This window comes from Parasteatoda tepidariorum, chromosome 8 (assembly GCF_982258835.1).
Source record: "Parasteatoda tepidariorum strain Cologne lab strain chromosome 8, Ptep-v5.0, whole genome shotgun sequence".
In the NCBI taxonomy this organism is placed as follows: Eukaryota; Metazoa; Arthropoda; class Arachnida; order Araneae; family Theridiidae; genus Parasteatoda; species Parasteatoda tepidariorum.
In genome coordinates this window covers 99,734,012-99,753,965 of record NC_141762.1, presented here as the reverse complement: position 1 = coordinate 99,753,965, position 19,954 = coordinate 99,734,012, and the positions used below count along the sequence as shown (strand labels likewise).

General features: G+C 29.7%; 1 protein-coding gene across 1 annotated transcript in view; it reads left to right on the top strand.

Moving 5' to 3' along the window:
* LOC107440939 (reversion-inducing cysteine-rich protein with Kazal motifs) overlaps nucleotides 1–19,954 on the top strand; it is an 82,267-nt gene that overhangs the window by 19,837 nt on the left and 42,476 nt on the right. Inside the window, exon 3 of the mRNA XM_087169501.1 lies at nucleotides 14,624–14,707. Within this exon, the coding sequence (XP_087025627.1) occupies nucleotides 14,624–14,707 (84 nt within the window). The remainder of the gene's footprint in view (nucleotides 1–14,623; nucleotides 14,708–19,954) is intronic.

The following is a 19,954-nucleotide window of genomic DNA, read 5'->3' as shown; positions in this document are numbered from 1 at the left end:
AACTACAGAGTATCTGCGCACCTGGAAATTCATGAATTTCAGGTAATTCACGAGTCATTAATGTCATGACTTTAAATATATATATATTTTTTTTTTAAATCATGGAAAGTCATGGATTTAGGTCGCCGAAAAATCTAATTTTCAAAATGGAATTTACTCCTCCCCCCAATTTCATGGTGTTCTGAATATCCGAATTTGAACCAAAATCCCCACTGAGAGTCACATTTTATTAAAATATAAAAAACAAAAATTTTCCTGTTATTTAAAAGTTACGATGTTCTTTCAAGAAATGAAAGAAAGAACATCATTTCTAGAGCGAATTATCTTTTCAACTTCTGTGATTTCAGAATTTTTGTTATTTTTTATTTTTATTTTATCAATTTAAAATTCTTGTGAAGCAAGCCAGTCGCTTGCGAATTATTTTTATTCCGAAATGAGAACAGAAAAAATCACTAGTATTTTTTTACTTTCTGATGAACAAGAAAAATATCTTTAGAATATAATTCTGCAGAAAAAAAGAAGAAGAAAAAATTTTTTGCTTTAGTATTTTTTCAGCTATTTTATTGCATTAACTCTTTCTTTACTTTAATTTTAAAATTTAAAATCTATAAATATGAAGATGCAGAGTATAACAGTTTTGGTTATACGTAGTATTTCAATTGATATTATTATAATGCTTTTTTAAACTTATTGTTGTGTTTTTTTTTTCGAAGAAAATAGTAGCTCCGTTAAGTCATGAAAAATTCTTGGAATTAGTCATGAAAAGTCATGAATTTGAAAATCTAAAATGTAGCAGATCACCTGTAACTAGTAAGACGAAAAGCTCATTTAAAGTATTATAAAACGAATTAATTTCTTACAATAGTTCTTAATTTCCTATAAACTCATATTTTTTGGCCTCATCAAGGTTGCATTTATTATAAACTAAAAAAAAAATTTTCTAAAGGAAATAAAATTCTTTTGTATAAAGGTCATTTTTAAACATTTCAATCACCGTAAGTGTTGCTACTGTTATCAACGACATTGAATAATCATTTTTACGAATTTGTGATATTTCTATTATATTAATAAACAATACAGTAATAATGCTCTGCTCTTTGAAAACAATATTCGGTTTGTTTATTGTTACGTACAAAGATAACTTAACCATTTTTTTTCTCTTACTTTTCTAAAGTTTAGCAATCTCTCATATATGCAATGAAAATTTCAATATCTTACTATATATAAAATTCTAATGATGGTGTCGCAGTTTTCCATTGTTGTCAGTGCATTTTTATTGGCCAGAAAATCACGTGGTGTGATCCAGTTTTTCCTCATTCGTCTCCTTATTGTTTTGGTTGTAGTCAGCATAAAATTAATAAAAGTCATGCTTTTCTTTAAATATTTTTGAATCCCTAACTTAAAGTTATTTTCCTGTACTGCTATTATTACGCTTTTAAATCAAGAGTTTAAAACTAAGAGAATTGCTGTTTTCTTATTAGTATTGTAATGTAAATCTGCCTTACATTTTAAGATAAAGTTATTTAGAAAGGTGGTCTAACAATTATTATTTTTGAGCAAATAACATTAATATACTGTTATAAATTAATTACAGTTAAAGAGATCTGTTAAATGATTTAGAACTTAACGATCAGCTACATGCACAATGAGATGCAGGCAACAACAAAAAAGTTGTTAATCTATCCTTCCGTTTGGTAAGCGAAAATATTAAACTCATCAAATTTGTTTCAACAATATAATGTTATAACAATATAAATGTTATTTTAAAAAAATGATTACTTAGAAAAATCACTTCTTTTTACCAATAGATCTAAATATCTAATATATATAATTCTCTTACGTGGCTCACAAATTTTGGCTGTATTTTTTTTCCGCCGGTGGCAACGTTTGCTTTGTTTTGTTTACGTTACTATTTCTGTTACACGGCGAATCGACCCATGATTGCCGCTAAAATGTCACATGCCAAATTTATCTGAGGTGACTCAACATATAGCGCTTTTAAAAACAGAAACTGAAATAACCAGAGAGCATCAGCTGCGGCAATCTCATACTATTAAGCTAGGCAGAAGTGAGTAGTCTTTGTCGATAGATCTCTATTTTAGTATTTTGTCGGAAGCCCTTTTTTTCGCGAATTTATATATGACGAATTTTGATTTATATCACGAATTATACTATAGCACATTTCTAATAGGTTTAACGAATTACATGTCATTTATTTGAATTCAAATTTATTTTAATGACTTGGTATTTACTAAAAAGATGTAATTTTTTTACATGGATTTGAATGATTGTTTTGAATTCTTAGAATTTTGTGCATTTGCAATGTACCTAAGTTTGTAGCGAGCGAAGCGATCTTGGTACGCGAAGCAAACCATATAAGATTGCATAGCAATTTTCGAGGGTTGGCGAGCGTTAGCGAGCAGGGGGCGCAGCCCACTAGTAATACATAATGATTGATTATTACACATTTTGAGAAGGGATTATCAATTTTTTCAATACTCTTTTATATGTGAGTAGCAGAAACAGAACTAAAAAAAGGAAGCAATTAAAAAATTGAAAATTCTCGACAATTATTTTTAAAAAAAAACAATTTTTAAAAAAAATTTCAATCTCCGAAAGGCGAATCACAAGTTACCCATTTGCAAAATGGTTGTTGTCTAATTTTTTTCTCCTTTTTACACTCTTAATTTGTGATATTTTCCTGTATTAGTATTGAAAACGATCCAGTTTGAAATGTAGGTTAGAATTTCTGATTCTTAATTAAAACAATAAAAACAAAAATATGGTTCAAATGATAAAGTTCTCTTTTATTCACAACTCAAGAAGTATTTAAGGGATCTCTCTATTCCCATATCTCAAAAATAAACTCACCCACTTAATGCGTAACAAAATTAAAAGTGAAAAAAAGAATTCTAAATAAAATTATCAAACAGCAGCGGTCGCCATAGAAACGCATGCAATGACGACGCATGCGCACTGTTTACCATTACTCTAGAACAGGGGTTTCCAACTTGCATGAGGCCGGGGGCCACAATTAAAAACACAAATCAAATGGCGGGCTGCAACTTTATCAAAACTTAATGTAGGACTATTTTATGTTTAAAGGAACATTAAATATTACTGTCAGATTTTTAATAAGTTGTACAAAGCAAAAGTATTGAATTACAAATTAGAATAAGAAGTAGATTTCTTAAAATAATTAATTGTTACTAAAAAAATTTTAAAAAATATTAAATAAATAATGAAAATCGGGCTACAATAACTTTAATGTGCACCTGTGTATTAGATAATTAATGTACAACCGATATCTAATTGTTAAGGTATAAAACTTTAAAAAGGTTGGTATTAAAACTTACATAGTACCACACAAAATGTATAATGAAAAAATTGAGGTTTGTCTGCTGCAATCACCAGAGAATAGATAGTTACATTTTAAATTTAAAATTTACAAATGTGTGTGTAAATAGTTTCGTCCAAAATGAGTGGTTTCAAAAAGTTAAATTAGAGAATTTCTTCGAGAAAATTTCTGATGCACACATGCTGAATTATATTCACAAAATACAAAAAAATGAAATAAAAAAGAGCAACATACACGATTATTTTTGTATCTGAATAAATATTTTCTTAAATGCAAAACCCCCAAAAAATAAATTTTTTTGCACCGTTGGTATGTTAAATTTCACAGAAACGAAGAAATTAAGTTTCTATTAACGAGAAAAGTATTTTAAACCCATCTGGATCTTTTACGAAAATTGTCCACAAAAAAATGACTGCTAATATATTTTAGTTCGCGGGCCACAAAAAAGGGCTTCGCGGGCCGAATGCGGCCCCCGGGCCGCCAGTTGGAAACCCCTGCTCTAGAACACAGTTAAAAAGTGTGACGACAACCAAATAAAGTGAAAAAACCAAACCTCCATGAAACCCAAAACAACACCGTTTTTTGCCAATGGGTAATAAAATAAAATAAAACTCATACTTTTATCAAGTAGCTAAGCTGATGTAATTCTTTGCTTTTCATTTTAAATATGACAAGAAAAAAATTTTTTTTTCTCCATATTAGTCTGTTTAAAAACGTCGCTTTTAAGATTTTTAATTCCAGTTTATTCTATAAAGTTAGAACATGTCTTTCTTTCACCTCCTTGATGACTTTTTTTTATCATCATAGTTTAAAAAATGTGTTCCTCATTATAATAATAATGCGATTGTATAGACACTCATTCATGTAAAAATAACCATATCGTTGCTTTGCATGGGTCTCCGATACTTTCATCAATAAGTGAAACTTATAAATTATTCATTATTACCTCTATCTGTTTCACTACCACTACAATTAGAAAGTACAGTCCCAGGACATATTATTAGAACCACTCTAAGATTCTATGTAAAATCTTAATTATCAGGTGATAACTATACAGCTTTATTGTTTTTACCCGACTGAAACCGGTTTGCACTTGTTTACGTTCATGTATCAATTGGTTAAATTACACGATATATAATATTAATTCGACGATTGAATATTTTAGACGATATATCATATAAATATAGAATATTTATTACATCAAATATTATATTAGTATATTATAATAATTAGACCAAATTATTAGACGCCCTGTAGTGTTTTAATAATGACATGTTTTGCACGAGTTTCATGCAATACTTTTATATTTAAACATACATGTAATGGGTTTTTATTTACGAGATTTTTTATATGCTTCCTATTTGTATTTATTTTTAACGTATTGCATTACAATGTTAACCCATTGATACAAGAACGTAAACAAGTGCAGACAGGTTTCAGTGGCCTAAGAACAATAAAGCTGTACAGAATCACCTGATAATTAATATTTTACACAGAATCTTACAGTGCGTCGAATGATTTGGTCAGGGACTGGACGATTCCAGAGCATTTTCGGTCATCACCCCTGTTTCACTTATTTGTTTAAACAAACTGAGATGAGGGCCGGGATAGCCTGGTTGGTAGGGCACTGGACCAATGTCCAACAGGTCTAGGGTTCGATCCCCACCGGCAGAAGACTCCCGTGTAGTAAATGGTAGTGGTGGTGAACGTTAAATCTGTCGGGGTCACAAAGTCTTCCAAGTTCCCACAACAAAATAAAACCTCTGGAGGTACTGATCCAGGAGTTCCCTAGTTTTCTGGATTGAGTAAAAAATTACAAAGCTACGGAGTTGAACATTGGTAGTCGTCAATGCAGAAATTGGTCGGCTGTTCAACGACGGTTATAAAATAAAATGTTTTTTAAAAAAACTGAGATAGATGATAAAAGATTTTAATAGGAGTTGGAGAATGAGGTAAAAACATTGAATCAAAAAAATTTTCCGCAAATCAACACTCAGATATCTTCCTCGCTCCTAATCGTGAGAAATTGATAAAATATGTATACAGTCGGATCTCTATTTAGCGAAGACGCTAAATCCCGATAATAAGTTCGTTATATGGAAAATTCGTTAAAATGGAAAATCACCTTTTGAAATACTTAAACGACAGAAAACAGGTTTTAAATTCATAAACACTAGACATAATTAAAATAGCAATGGATACACCGTTATCTTGTAAATTATAGTATCTACTATTTATTTTATAAATCTTAATCATAAAAGAAATCTGCATGGAAAGCAAGGATAGAGCAAAATATTATCCAGTACATGCTACATACATTTTCAACTAAAAAAAGATAAATTTACGTATAAAATTATAGCTGCATTCATTATAAAAGTAATTTTAAGCATGCATTACCACATACATTCATATGTTTAATTGCTACTCATAAAATCCGTTGACTTTGTCTGAGTTTTTCCGTTTGAAAAGCAAACAAAAATCGAAAGGGATTTTACCGCTTTCTCTAAAAGTTAAGAGGCTTCGATATCAGTTAGTGGTCATTAAGCCCATAAAATGTGTTAACAAGTTTGAAATGTTCTAAAATATCTCGGAGAAATGGATCTCAAAGAGTTATTTTAGGAAGAAATTTCCAAAATGTTCCTCGAAAAAAATAAATCTCAAAATAGAGAAATTCGCAACATGGAAGTTCGTTAAATAGAAGTCTGGACTGTATATCTTAATTCCGTTTTAATTTGTGAGATAACAGACGGTGATGAGCCCATTGAAAACAATAAGTTGAAAGGCCTTTGAAACTTTAACTCGACATGAGAATGACAATTAAGGTTTTTTGACAGTCGCCCAAACTCAGTAATTGCTCGGCCAGTTGAAGAAACTCTTTTTCCGCGGAAGGAACTTTTTTTTTTATTATTATTTTGAGACATGTCCTAATTAAATAATGAGTCATTAAACGGAAGGCTTCTCTCTTTTTGTTTTTCTACGAATATGGGGAAAGTTATTTAAACTGTAACTTCATATACATTTGCAGATTCATTTTTTTTCCTTCCGAGATTTCTATCTAGAACGAATGAATGCTCATTCATAGTTTCACATACTACATTTAACATTTTTATGATCCAATCTCAAGATTGTATCGAAAATGACACCCGCAAAAGCTGCCGATGATATATATATATATATATATATATATATATATATATATATATATATATATATGTTACCGTTAAAGTGCAAAACTCTCTTGTATTTCATGGTTTAACTAGTTATTTCATAGAATAACGATCTGCAGTCCGTTAAAGTGTAAAATAATCTATATGCTAGAGCTCAAAGTTTAGGTACTGGTCAGGGATTTAAAAATGTTCGTGTAAAGCCCTGTGTGTCAACAAAAAATGTTTTTGCTTCAGAAATAATGTTCTTTGTAATTCCAAGTGTCATTTTAGTAATCCTTGTTGTAACAAATGATTTCATGGTACGTTTCCATAAATACCATTTATACGCTGCATAAATTAGATAAATTGCTTCTTTTTCATTTTAATTGTCTATCATTAGTTTATTTATAGAATACCTAGTTATTTCATTTTAGATAAATTGTTTATTTCACACTTTAACTGTCTCTCATTAGTTAATTTATAGAATACCTAGTTATTTCATAGAATAACTAGGTATTCTATGAAATAACTGCATTATATACTTTAACGATAACATATATATATATATATATATATATATATATATATATATATATATATATATATATATATATATATATATATAGTAGTGTATAACTTCGGCTGGGGTTTTGCCCCACAAATCCTCCCCAAAACTACGCCACTGTATATCGGATTCACTGTCGTTTTAAAGGGTAGACTTCGATCTTTTAAGGTGACACCTCTGTATTTTGATTCACTTCGTTTGTTTTTTTTTTACTTTAGTCTAGGTAGCACAAAGTCTTTTTTGAATAAATAAGTCACTCATCATTTATGATGATGGACTTATGTTTTGTTTAACGTGTTCATTATAGAAAAGAAGATTGAACAAAGTGATATTCCTCGAATATTAACACGCAACATGGGAAAAGGAAACTGCGATTGCACGCTATCGGACGTGCCCCTCTTGTGTGTGCTCTCTCAAAAGGTTGACACATTACAACGAACCTTTGTCTCATGTTTGTAACATATTTCCAAAACTTGTTTTTTCATGCTCGACCACGGCTCGCACCGATTTTCTTCAACTGTCGAAGAATATTGTGAGCCATTGAACAAAAAAATGCGACACCCTAAAAAAATTTCATTTTTAGTGGAGCGTTTTTTGTGAATTCTTTGAAAACAAGTGTTTGGCAGTTGTCTTTCACTAAAAAAGTTTATAAATTATGCGAAATATCAGTCTAAGATGAATGGTATGTAAGAATACAGTAGAAGATTGCGTTTTGGCAACAAAGAAAAATGTTTTTATTACATTTTGACTCCCGTTTGTGCTCAAAAAAAATAATTCAGAAATTTTCATTAGTTTGTTTTAATTTGATGTATCACTAATTAATTGTTTTTTTTTCTTTTATTGGACTAGGATTTAAGCATTGTTACAGATGATTCCGATTTCGCAAATATTTAAAAGGCTGAAAGGTTCCGCTTGCAAATTCCCGTAATTGCTTCTCAATTATAATTGTTTGTTTGTTTTTTCCTCACTTAAACATCAATGTTTTTCTAAAAGACACAAAATATTGCGCCAAATCTCTTTTTTTTTTCTTTCTTAAAAAAAATCAGATAAACAATAATATTGAACTTGATTTTAAAGAAAAGCCTTTTCCGAACTAATTTGTAAAAATTTATTCCCTCAATATTTATGTTTATTATTCATTACTGTGATTTTTTTTTTTTAATGTTTGAGAAAAAATCTTGAACTTACTTTTCATCATCAGTTTTTTTTTTTTTTCGCGGAACTTTTTAAAAGAAAAGAAAATAACATTCAATTTGTTTTGGAAAAAAAGAAGCTGTTGGGAGAATTATTTTGATTTTTATGTCATGTTAACATTTTTTTTAAAAGTGAAAAATCAGAATTAAATTTTTCTTTTCCAAAAAAAGAAAGTGTGTATATATATGTGTCTACATATATATGTGTGTATATATATAACATAAGTTCCTAACACAAATTGTTACACAAGTTACTTTTTTTGCACCAAATCATTTTTTAAACAAGATAAAGAATATTGAATTTGATTTTAAGGAAAAGCATTTTCCGTACTAATTTGAATAAATTTGTTCCCTCAATATTTTTGTTTATTATTTGTTTCTGCGAGATTCTTTTTTTTTTTAAAAATGTCTCTTTTTAATGTTAGAGAAAAAATCTAGAACTTGCTTGAAGTTTTTCATCAGTATTTATGTTTATTTTTTCGCGAATCTATTTTTTAAAAAAAAAAAATAGAATATTCAATTTGTTTCGAAAAAAAAGACATTTAGGAGAATTATTTTAGCTTTCATGTAATGTTAGCCTTTTTTTTTTTTAAGTGAAAAATCGGAATTGAAATTGTTGTTTTCCAGAAAGAAAAAAAATAATTTTTGCTTTTTTTTTTTTTTTAAGGGAAGCCATCTTATATATATATATATATATATATATATATATATATATATATATATATATATATATATATATATATATATATATATATATATATATATATATATATATATATAATTAAAGCAAAAAGAATATTCGGAAAAGAATTAGGAGAATTGTTTTAATTTTTAAGTCACTTTGTTAACCTTGTTATGTAGGAAAAAAATTGAGTTAAAAATTTTTTTTTCTAAAAAAGATTTTATATATGTATGATTAATTTTCTTACATTTGAGTTCATATTTGATTGACAGAAGTTGATTAAAAAGAAAAATTTTTCTTTTCTTCTTCTTCTTTTTTTTTTAAGATCTTCTACTAAATTACAAGTTCGGAAATGTGCATAAGAAGAAGTAGTTTTGAAACACAATGAATGGAAAACCGAACCATATTGTTGGATGATTGTGTTGATAAAAAAGATATGAAACATGCAAATAAGGTGTTGGAACAAACGGGCCAGCATCACGAGATGGCGACAATAATTTGTCATCTTCCAGATTCTCATGTGTCCGCTGCAGGTTCACTCAAGCATGGCACATGAAGATACTTAAAAACAGGAAAAGGGTGATTTGCTCTCTCTTTGCGACTTCATTTCAGAATGTTTCGCCATTTTGTTTGCTCTTTTAAGACATTAATGTCGAGGAGTTCTGTAATTTTAAGTTTTGGAGGTGATGTATTTTGAAAGCTAGTTTTAAATTTATATCTTAAATACCATGCCTTACAATATATATCGATTATACTATATTAATTTTCAGTAATGAATATCGCGATTATTTTCGATAACCCTTTAATGGTCAGACGAATTATCGTTCTCTCCATTTTACTGATTTTCTGACAATTCTATGTCAATGCAGTTTTCAGATTGTTAACTTAGTCACTTAGCTGCGAAAGATTCATGTCCTTGCTGACATTAGGGAGGAAATTCAGCTAAATTTTCGCACTTGCGATGACTTACTTAAGCCAATCAGATGCCTGTATTTTTAAAAAACATATCGCTTTTTGCCATCTGTAAAAACACAGGCTTTCGATAGGCCAAATTTGTCCATCTTGGTAGCAAAAATTTAGCTGAATACCGCCCCTAGAAAGCCATGGATTTATGAAATATAGATTAATGAAGAAGCAAACATAAAACTGACAGATTTTTCACTGTACTGATATTTTGTTTAAAAAACGTTTATTAAGGAAGGAAACGTAAAATAAATTTTCTATTCCATTTGGGACCCCCACCCCCACAAATGTGGAAGCCCGGGGCAACTGCCCCGCATGCCCTTACCTTAGTCAGGCTCTGATGATAGATTACCAATATGATACTATCACAATTACTACAGATAACGATAACCATATTGATATTTCCTAATGATAGATGGCGCTATTTAGATTGCCATGTAGTTCAACGCTAAAGTTGTTGTTTTTGCTAAAAATAAAAATATTAATTTTCTGATCATTTTATTATATTATTTTATGTATTTTATTTTTGCTGAAAGTAAAATTATCATTTTCTATTCATTTTGTTTCATTATTTTAGAAAACCTAACTTTGAAAGCTTTTACAGGATTATTTTGGTGTCGCGTCACTCAAAAAAAAAAAAAAACTTCTAGACATTTTTAAGAAATTCTATTACAATTCCATACTTTAAATATTTATTTATCAATAACATTATAAAGTATCCTATCATCTTTTCCTTTTAAAACTGGATTCGTAAAACATTTTGTCTTTCTAACCCCCCTTTTTTTATTAAAAAATTTTTATTAATTATTAGGCCTTAGAATTCATTGAAATGAACATTTTTAAGATTATTTATTCGAAATTAGATTCAATTTTGATTTTACTTGCCAGTAATCATGGACTAAATAATCGATTGTCTCCACTATCCCGAAAAGAAAAAAATTATGAGACATAAACTTATAACACAGAAAGAAAAAAATATAAAGACACTGCACAAAATTAGATTAACACTAAACATATCATAACCGGTCAATTGACCGTTTAAGAACTTTAGTATCGAAATTGAGCTTATCATCTTATCGTTTTTGCACATATGACTTCATGACTTTTTCTAACAATTATATACAGTTAATATTCCATTACTATTTTCTTGTATTTTGTTTCTTTCGAATAATATTTGTCGTATACCTATTTCTACCACAACCGGTCATTTGACCGGGAGAAAAATTTATTGCTTTAGAAGGTTATCGGATCAGAAATTGTGATGTAATGCGTGTTCAACGTACTGAATTCGATTATAGTTGCACATTTCTGCAAAGACTGTTGCGTAGTGAGTTCCATCAGAATAACTGTGAATTCAAATTTCAAGAAATTACCTAAAATTTTTAGACTTGCATTTTTGTGTCAGAAAAAGTGACCAAAACTAAATGTTTTGGTTAGTAGCTTATATTTTATTTTGATACTTTTACTTTATTTCTAACTAACTGTTAGTTTTTACCCAGAAAAATGTCGAAACAATCAAGACAGCACAAGTTCTTAGAGGAAATAATATTAATTATAAGAATAATTAAAAGAATTATGGTAGAAATAGTTATATATTAAGTGTTGATTTGTTTAGTATTAATTTTAGACAATATAGCAAGCACATTTGTACGATGGCAAAGTTAAAAAAAATTAATAAAATTGTGCAGAATAAAGATTTTTCCTGAGAACAAAATAAATTTTAAAAAATAGACCTTGAAAGAATGAGAGGAACAAACTTGTTAAAGGTGAGTTAATAAAAAATAAAAAAATAGAGGAAGTAGAAGCGAAAAAAGGAAGGGAAAAAAACGCCTAAATGCTTACAAAGCATTATTCTTGTTAGGGGGTGTTACTTGCTAATTTCGGAACGCTTTCTTGAAGGAGCTTGAGAAATGTTGTTCCTTGTCAACACAACAAAATGCAAATAGAGATCGTTTTCAGTTGTTAACTCATTCAAAAATGTTCTTTCTTTTTCACTTCGAAAGAAAGCATTGAGTGAGTAAAGGTTTAGAATTGTGGGGTTTTTTATTCTTTCAGACGATACCGAAATTAGAACTTGAATTAGGCCTAAGGATTCTGGTTGTGCGAAATAACGATGAGTAATGTTAGCTGCTCAAATGTCGCTCCAGTTTCAACTTTCTCTTAATTTAACTTTTGATCACAGTTCTTGTCGTCACATTCATAATTGAGTTTATAAAATATTACATTTTTAATGAGCTATCGTCTCTGATTGCGACAGTAGATAGGAGGTCAACCATATGTCTGAAAAATAATTTAATCAATTACGAAAGAACGTAGAGATTAATATTAATTACTTTAACTAGGAGCTCGTTCGTGGTAACCCGATTTTTTTTTCTCCTTAAAATTTGATATTTATTTTTAATTTTGCTACTTGTTTTTTTTATTATTATTATTTGTTTTTACTTATAAAATATATAATTATTATAATTTTATGTAAGAACGTTTAGTTAGTATGTTAGTCGTTGCAAAATTAATAATTATAAATGAACATGCAAAATAAAAATTTGAAAAAAAATTATTTAAACTTAGAAACATAGAATGTTTGTCACAATAAGAGCTAATAAATTTGAACTTAACAATTTATAAACGCAGCCTTCTATCTATTGTATAACAGTTAAAATTGCAAACGCTTTTTCATCTGTTCTGGAACATTTTTTTATGCATATAACCGGTTTGAACAGCCGTTCAACTCCATACCATTGTAATTTTGAACCCAATCCAGAAGACAAGGCAACTACTGTATCAAGTATTTTACTTTATAATCGTCGTTGAACAGAAGACCCAATTTTTGGGTTTACGACTACTAATGTTCAACTCAGTAGCTTTCTAATTTTGAACCCAATCCAGAAGAAAGGGAACTCCTGGATTAAGTATTGGGAGAAATTTGCCTTCGTGGAGGACTTTCTGATGGAACCAGAGCCGGATTATACCTTTCGTAGGCCCTAGGCACAGAGCCGGATAATACCCTTCGTAGGCCCTAGGCATAACCGTTTTTGGGCCCTCCCCTCCTTCCCCTCTTTTCAAAATATATGCTAAAATTTTCTTGCATATTTTTTTTTTTTTTTACATTTTTATTAATATGGATTTTAGTTTACGAATTTGTTTATCGAACTTTATCTGCAATACCGACATACTGCCGATATTGCAGTTGATATCGATAATACCATTATGATTAGTTCGATCGATAACTATGTAAACACTTCACGTCAAAAATACAACAACAAACCAGCAAAGAAAACAGTGAAATTGATAGTGAGATTAATTACAAGAAATATTTATACAGTAGAGAACCGATTACCCGGGATGCTCGAGACCATCGCTATCCCGGATGTCTGAATTTCCCAGTTTTCTGGATCGACCAAAAAGTGTCGTTAATCGATGTTTTATCGAATCCGAATTACAAGGAAAAAGTGTAATGCATAAAGTAAGAGAAAAAAGAAAGGTACTCCTAACTTTAAAGAGAAAAAAAAAGGTAGAAATATAACATTTAAAAGATAAACTTGTGAATACTTTTCCTCACATTGCATTAAGAATATATTTGTCGATTCTTGGATCAAATGCAGAAGGATAAAGATCTTTCTCCAGATTAAAATTGATAAAAAATTATTTGCGTTCAACAATGAATCAAGATCGTTTGGCATTGCTCGCACTTATGTCTATTGAATACGACATTTTGCGTAGTTTGGAATTCAACAGCATAATACAAGATTTCGTTGAATCCAAAAATCGCAAAAAAAAGTAATATATTAGATCATAAGATTCTGCAAAATAATTTATTACCAAAAAATATTATATTTTTATTTGTATCTTCATAATTTTGTGCAAAATACACTTATTGTTTTTAAAGCTAAATTATTTTTGTCAGCAAATTTTTTTCTCCCAAGTTTTTCGTAGGCCCCTGAATTTCGTAGGCCCTAGGCACGTGCCTAGTGTGCCTATAGGTTAATCCGGCCCTGGATGGAACTAACCCGCATTTGCGTTATATAGAGACCACTAGAGCATCCCACGGTTAGCCTGACTGCAAAGGGTCTCTTTGATCCGTCTACCACTGAGGATATTTCACGTCAGCACTGTAATCGATGCAAGCCGGATGTGGAATTCGTATCCACCAGCCATCGCTGGGATTCGAACCTTGTTCACATCATTGGTGAGGTGAGCGCTCTATCCCCTGAGCCATCACGGCTCTTGCATGGAGCCACTATTAGATATCTAGCTTGAAATTTACCGACATGGGAGCTAATAAAAGGGTGATCTCGAGAGAGAGAGATAAATGCTGCGACGATCGTTATTTAAATCAACAATCTTTATAACAATTGTTATTTAAGGCAAAAAATCTGAACGTGAAAATGAACAAAAAATGTAATAACTTTCGAACCCACTTGAAACTCGCTGTTTTAAATACCTAAAACAGCAACAGCCTTTAAGATTTTTAATGTAGAGAAAAATAAAGGATAAATCATGCTATTAACAATCGAAGTCATGCGTAGAAAAGGAATTAAATTTATTTTTTATGACACATTTGTACTTAAAGAAAGTTAGATATTTTTGATTTTTTTTACACAGAAACTAAAACAAAAATTTTTAAAAAATAAATAAATTAAAAAAGCTCATTTAAATGATTTTATTTCTGATTATTATTTTGTAATGTATGTTAATTTGATTAAAATGTTCTTTTAGATATCTGTGGTGGATCTTGCTACAAACAGTGACGATAGATGGAGACACATTACAAAGTTAACATCATTCTGCTCGGAACAATTAGTAAGTCTCTCTAGAAAATTATCTTTCGATATTCTAGGTATTTTCGATTCTAGGTATTTTCAGCAAATACGAAAAGTGAGTAATTGCCAAAGAATTAAGACAGTAAAATGATTTTTAATAATTGATATAATAATTTAATAATAATTTTAATAATAATTCAATAATTTAATACTATGAGGGTTAACCATCAAGAAAAGTTTGATTCTCATGGACCAACAATCCATGATGATCCTTGATGGTTCCAACGTTTCCATGATGGTTTAATGAAAATTCTTGTTGGTTCTCAGGAATAGACCATCAAAACAATTTGGTTTTTATTACGTCAGACCATCATAAATCAGTCCGAATTCCTACATTGAGAGGATGGTTACTTATGTTGGTTACCATCAAAAGTATAATGGTTCATGATGGAATTATTGATGGTTTCCATCAAGATTATTGTTGGTCCATCCATGTAAAACCATCAAAATTTTTGACTTACGTTTTTTCAAATACTTCGACTGCCCGCCTCTGCTTTTAAAACGTATATATTTTTCTCTGCCTAATATTTTGCTTCTAAACTTTTAAAATGCTTTTTTGTACTGATCTCCAAAATATTTTGGTAAAAATATAGCGTATGCCACACGAAAGTGTATGTTTGTCCTTATTTTCATTTCTCTATAACCTACAAAAATAACGTTTATTTTCATTTCTCTATAACCTACAAAAATGACGTTTATTTTCATTTCTCTATAACCTACAAAAATGACGTTTATTTTCATTTCTCTATAACCTACAAAAATGACGTTTATTTTCATTTCTCTATAACCTACAAAAATGACGTTTATTTTCATTTCTCTATAACCTACAAAAATGACGTTTATTTTCATTTCTCTATAACCAACAAAAATGACGTTTATTTTCATTTCTCTATAACCTACAAAAATGACGTTTATTTTCATTTCTCTATAATCTACAAAAATGACGTTTATTTTCATTTCTCTATAACCAACAAAAATGACGTTTATTTTCATTTCTCTATAACCAACAAAAATGACGTTTATTTTCATTTCTCTATAACCTACAAAAATGACGTTTATTATTTCTGTATTCTGTTACATTACGAAGGGAGAAGACACTTTCAGAGAAATCTAAAAAGACTTTAAGAAGGAAATATTTTTTTCCTGCTTTCACTGAATCATTAATGACCTAAACTACATTATTCAGCTCTTTTAAAAAGCTTTGTTGTTATTACAGAGATGCCAACTTGCTCCGGACAGCAAATATATATTTTAAAGTGGTAGATTATCAATTGTTATTCTTGGTTTCATAAATTCGATTTAGTAGATTTTTGTCTACCACTATTTCTAAATAATTCGTAGGATTGTATAATTCACTACTTTGCAGTTTTTATGTCGTGCTTACCTTTTTAAAAAGCAAGCAAAAATAGTGAAATATTTGTAAAATTTACTTTGAAGTTATTTACCGTTTTTGGCGTGTCCGAGGCAGTTGGCATCTCTGTTATTAATGACGCTAAGTGTCCAGGCAGACCTAAAAGTAGAAGAACATAGAAGTAAATAACTATAAAATCATAAAATGTCACTTTCCACGCACTGAAATACCAAGAAATAAGGTTCAATAACAATGTAAACTGCATAATGTTTGTAAACTACGCTACTCTCTAATTAGAGTTACTTAATGAATATTTAAAATAGAAAAAAAACTAATCAGAAAATTATACTTTTTTTCTCGAAATCGTCGTAGAATCCCCAATAAATAATACGTCATTATGTGGGGTCATAGTAACAGGTAGCAGAAAATATTCTCAAAATGCTGACAAGAACAGATCTTCTAAAAATCAAAAATTTTCATTTTTATTAATTCATTTTAGTTTCATGGGGGAGAAAAAATGGTAATTATTTAATAAAAAGTAACCAAAAATTATATTATACTTGTTTTTGTAACTAACTCAACAATTACAGTTGCTAAGGAGTACGAATAATATGAGATCTAATACGAGACGACTGAATTGAGTGATCATATTATGATGCCTTGAAGTTCTGAAGTAACCACCCAGTGGCGTACGCAAGGGAGGGGTTTAGGTGTTTGAACACCCCCCTTGAGCTCAGACAAAATGGCAAAAATAAACATTTTAGTAGAAATTATGCGGGTATTATTTTTTAAGACTATATATATTTATTTGCCTTATGCCTACATTTTTATCTCACGGCATTTCTCAGAATACTGAAAAAAACATTTACTATAATAGGGTTGTACTTTTGAAACCAAATTCACGTGATACTGTTATGGACTGGTTCCTTTCTGTTCTGCCAGTCGCGATAGTTTTCGAGACTGGCTGTCATTCGCGAGGTCTTTACGCGATGATTCTGGAATCTTAGACGTTCTGTCGTCTTTGAGACAATTCGAGAATTTTGGAGATGCGGGGGAAAATTATACAAAAGGGGGAACGGAGTACAATGTAAGTTTTTCTGTTGTACAGAAATGTAATACTTCCGTTGAGGAAAACGTTTCTAGCATAACGAAATCTGATGAATGTGAAGGTGGCCCTCAAAATGTTACTTCCCACCCATATGACATTGGACTTTTTTCAGAAGATATTACATTCGAGAAGATATTACACTATGTTCTTAAATTTAAAAAATCAAATCAAAATTTAACTAAACAATGCTGTTTAAATAAAAAGTCAAAATTGTCTAGCTGTCTAAATTAGGGAAATAATAGTGCTTTATTACATACTCGAATTTCTTTTAGTAGCTTCAGAAAATTATGAACACCCCCCTTGAAAAAATTCTGCGTACGCCACTGTAACCACCTCTCCTCCTCTTGTAAAAATGTCTTCCAATCAAATTTGTAGACAGCTGAATAAAGGAGACAGATAAATTGTATTAATTTTTCTGAAGAAACACCTGTTTTGTGCAGTTAATGGACTATTCAGTTGAAACAGTAAATTGTTTCTTTAATAACTAAATATCACCAATTACTCCAACGCAAGTAGTTTTAGTATTTATTTTTTCCTCCGAAGGACCATATATATTTTTTTTTTCATCTGAAATTCGCAGAGCGCATCCCCTCTTTTAAGTGTTCAGTTAACCTTGACTACAGCGGTCAAAAGAAGCCAACGTTCCCACCTATGAAAAGCCATTGTATTGAATATGGCGACAATTCTCGGTAGCCCATCCGTAATTTTTCCGATAAGGATCTGCCTTCACACGATGTCTGAATATCAATATAAATTCAAAACAGAAATTTCCCCTCCGCGCCAACAATGCCATTGAATCTGTCAGTTCCATCGCCAAGTCATTGCGTTTCAAAAACGCTTGTGTTTCGATATCGAAAGAAATAATGGAATAATTATTTCAAATACTAATGCTGATTTCAGAGATTGCAAAGTTCTTGAAAAGATTGATATAGAATTTTTGAACAATAATTATTTCTAGAACACATTGACCCCCCCCCTCAAAAAGAAATATTATATAAAAAAAATATATAGGGGTAGCCGCAATCTGGGAAATTGGGTCCCCATAATAGGTTGGTCAGGAGAACGATTCAAAGTTTGGACCCTTTAATGTTGATTTTATTTTTTGCGCATTTCGCCTTATCACGAGACCTTACGTAGCGAATTAGAACATTTTTGCACACAGCTATAAAATTCGTTTATCCAAAGATGTTAATTTTAGTATTATATATTATTTATTACATATTATTTATTATATATTACTTATTATATATCATTTATTATATATTATTTATTATATATTATTTATTATATATTACTTATTATATATCATTTATTATATATTATTTATTATATATTATTTATTACATATTATTTATTATATATTACTTATTATATATCATTTATTATATATTATTTATTATATATTATTTATTATATATTACTTATTATATATCATTTATTATATATTATTTATTATATATTATTTATTATATATTACTTATTATATATCATTTATTATATATTATTTATTACATATTATTATATTATATTTATTATTTTTTATTATTTAATCTAAAAATGGTCGAAAAAATTTTGAGTTGTAAGTTATATAATTTTTTCGATCATTTTAAAGAATATAATCTTACATATCAAAATCTGAAATCTGGGCAAAATCGGTTGAAAAGTTCTCTGAGAAATCGAATTTTACATATCTGACTTTTTTTGAAAATTCAATTTCTCAGGAACTTTTCAACCGATTTTGCCCAGATTTCAGATTTTGATATGTAAGATTATATTCTTTAAAATGATCGAAAAAATTATATAACTTACAATTCAAAATTTTTTCGACCATTCTTAGATTAAATAATAAAAAATAATAAATATTTACTATAAGTTATTTTTTTTACATGGAATTATCTTTGGATAAACGAATTTATAATTGTTTAATCCTAATTGTAGTAGTAATCCTAATTGTAGCAACATGTTGATTTTTGCTGGCAGTTCAGTCTTAATTGTAGGAACATGTTGATTTTTGCTGGCAGTTTAATCCTATTTGTAGCGACATGTTGAATTTTGCTGGCAGTTCAGTCTTAATTGTAGGAACATGTTGATTTTTGCTGGCAGTTCAGTCTTAATTGTAGGAACATGTTGATTTTTGCTGGCAGTTCAGTCTTAATTGTAGCAACATGTTGATTTTTGCTGGCAGTTCAGTCTTAATTGTAGCAACATGTTGATTTTTGCTGGCAATTTAATCCTATTTGTAGCGACATGTTGAATTTTGCTGGCAGTTCAGTCTTAATTGTAGCGACATGTTGAATTTTGCTGGCAGTTCAGTCTTAATTGTAGGAACATGTTGATTTTTGCTGGCAGTTCAGTCTTTATTGTAGGAACATGTTGATTTTTGCTGGCAGTTCAGTCTTAATTGTAGGAACATGTTGATTTTTGCTGGCAGTTCAGTTTTAATTGTAGGAACATGTTGATTTTTGCTGGCAGTTTAATCCTATTTGTAGCGACATGTTGAATTTTGCTGGCAGTTCAGTCTTAATTGTAGGAACATGTTGATTTTTGCTGGCAGTTCAGTCTTAATTGTAGCAACATGTTGATTTTTGCTGGCAGTTCAGTCTTAATTGTAGCAACATGTTGATTTTTGCTGGCAGTTCAGTTTTAATTGTAGGAACATGTTGATTTTTGCTAGCAGTTCAGTCTTAATTGTAGCAACGTGTTGATTTTTGCTGGCAGTTCAGTCTTAATTGTAGCAACATGCTGATTTTTGCTGGCAGTTCAGTCTT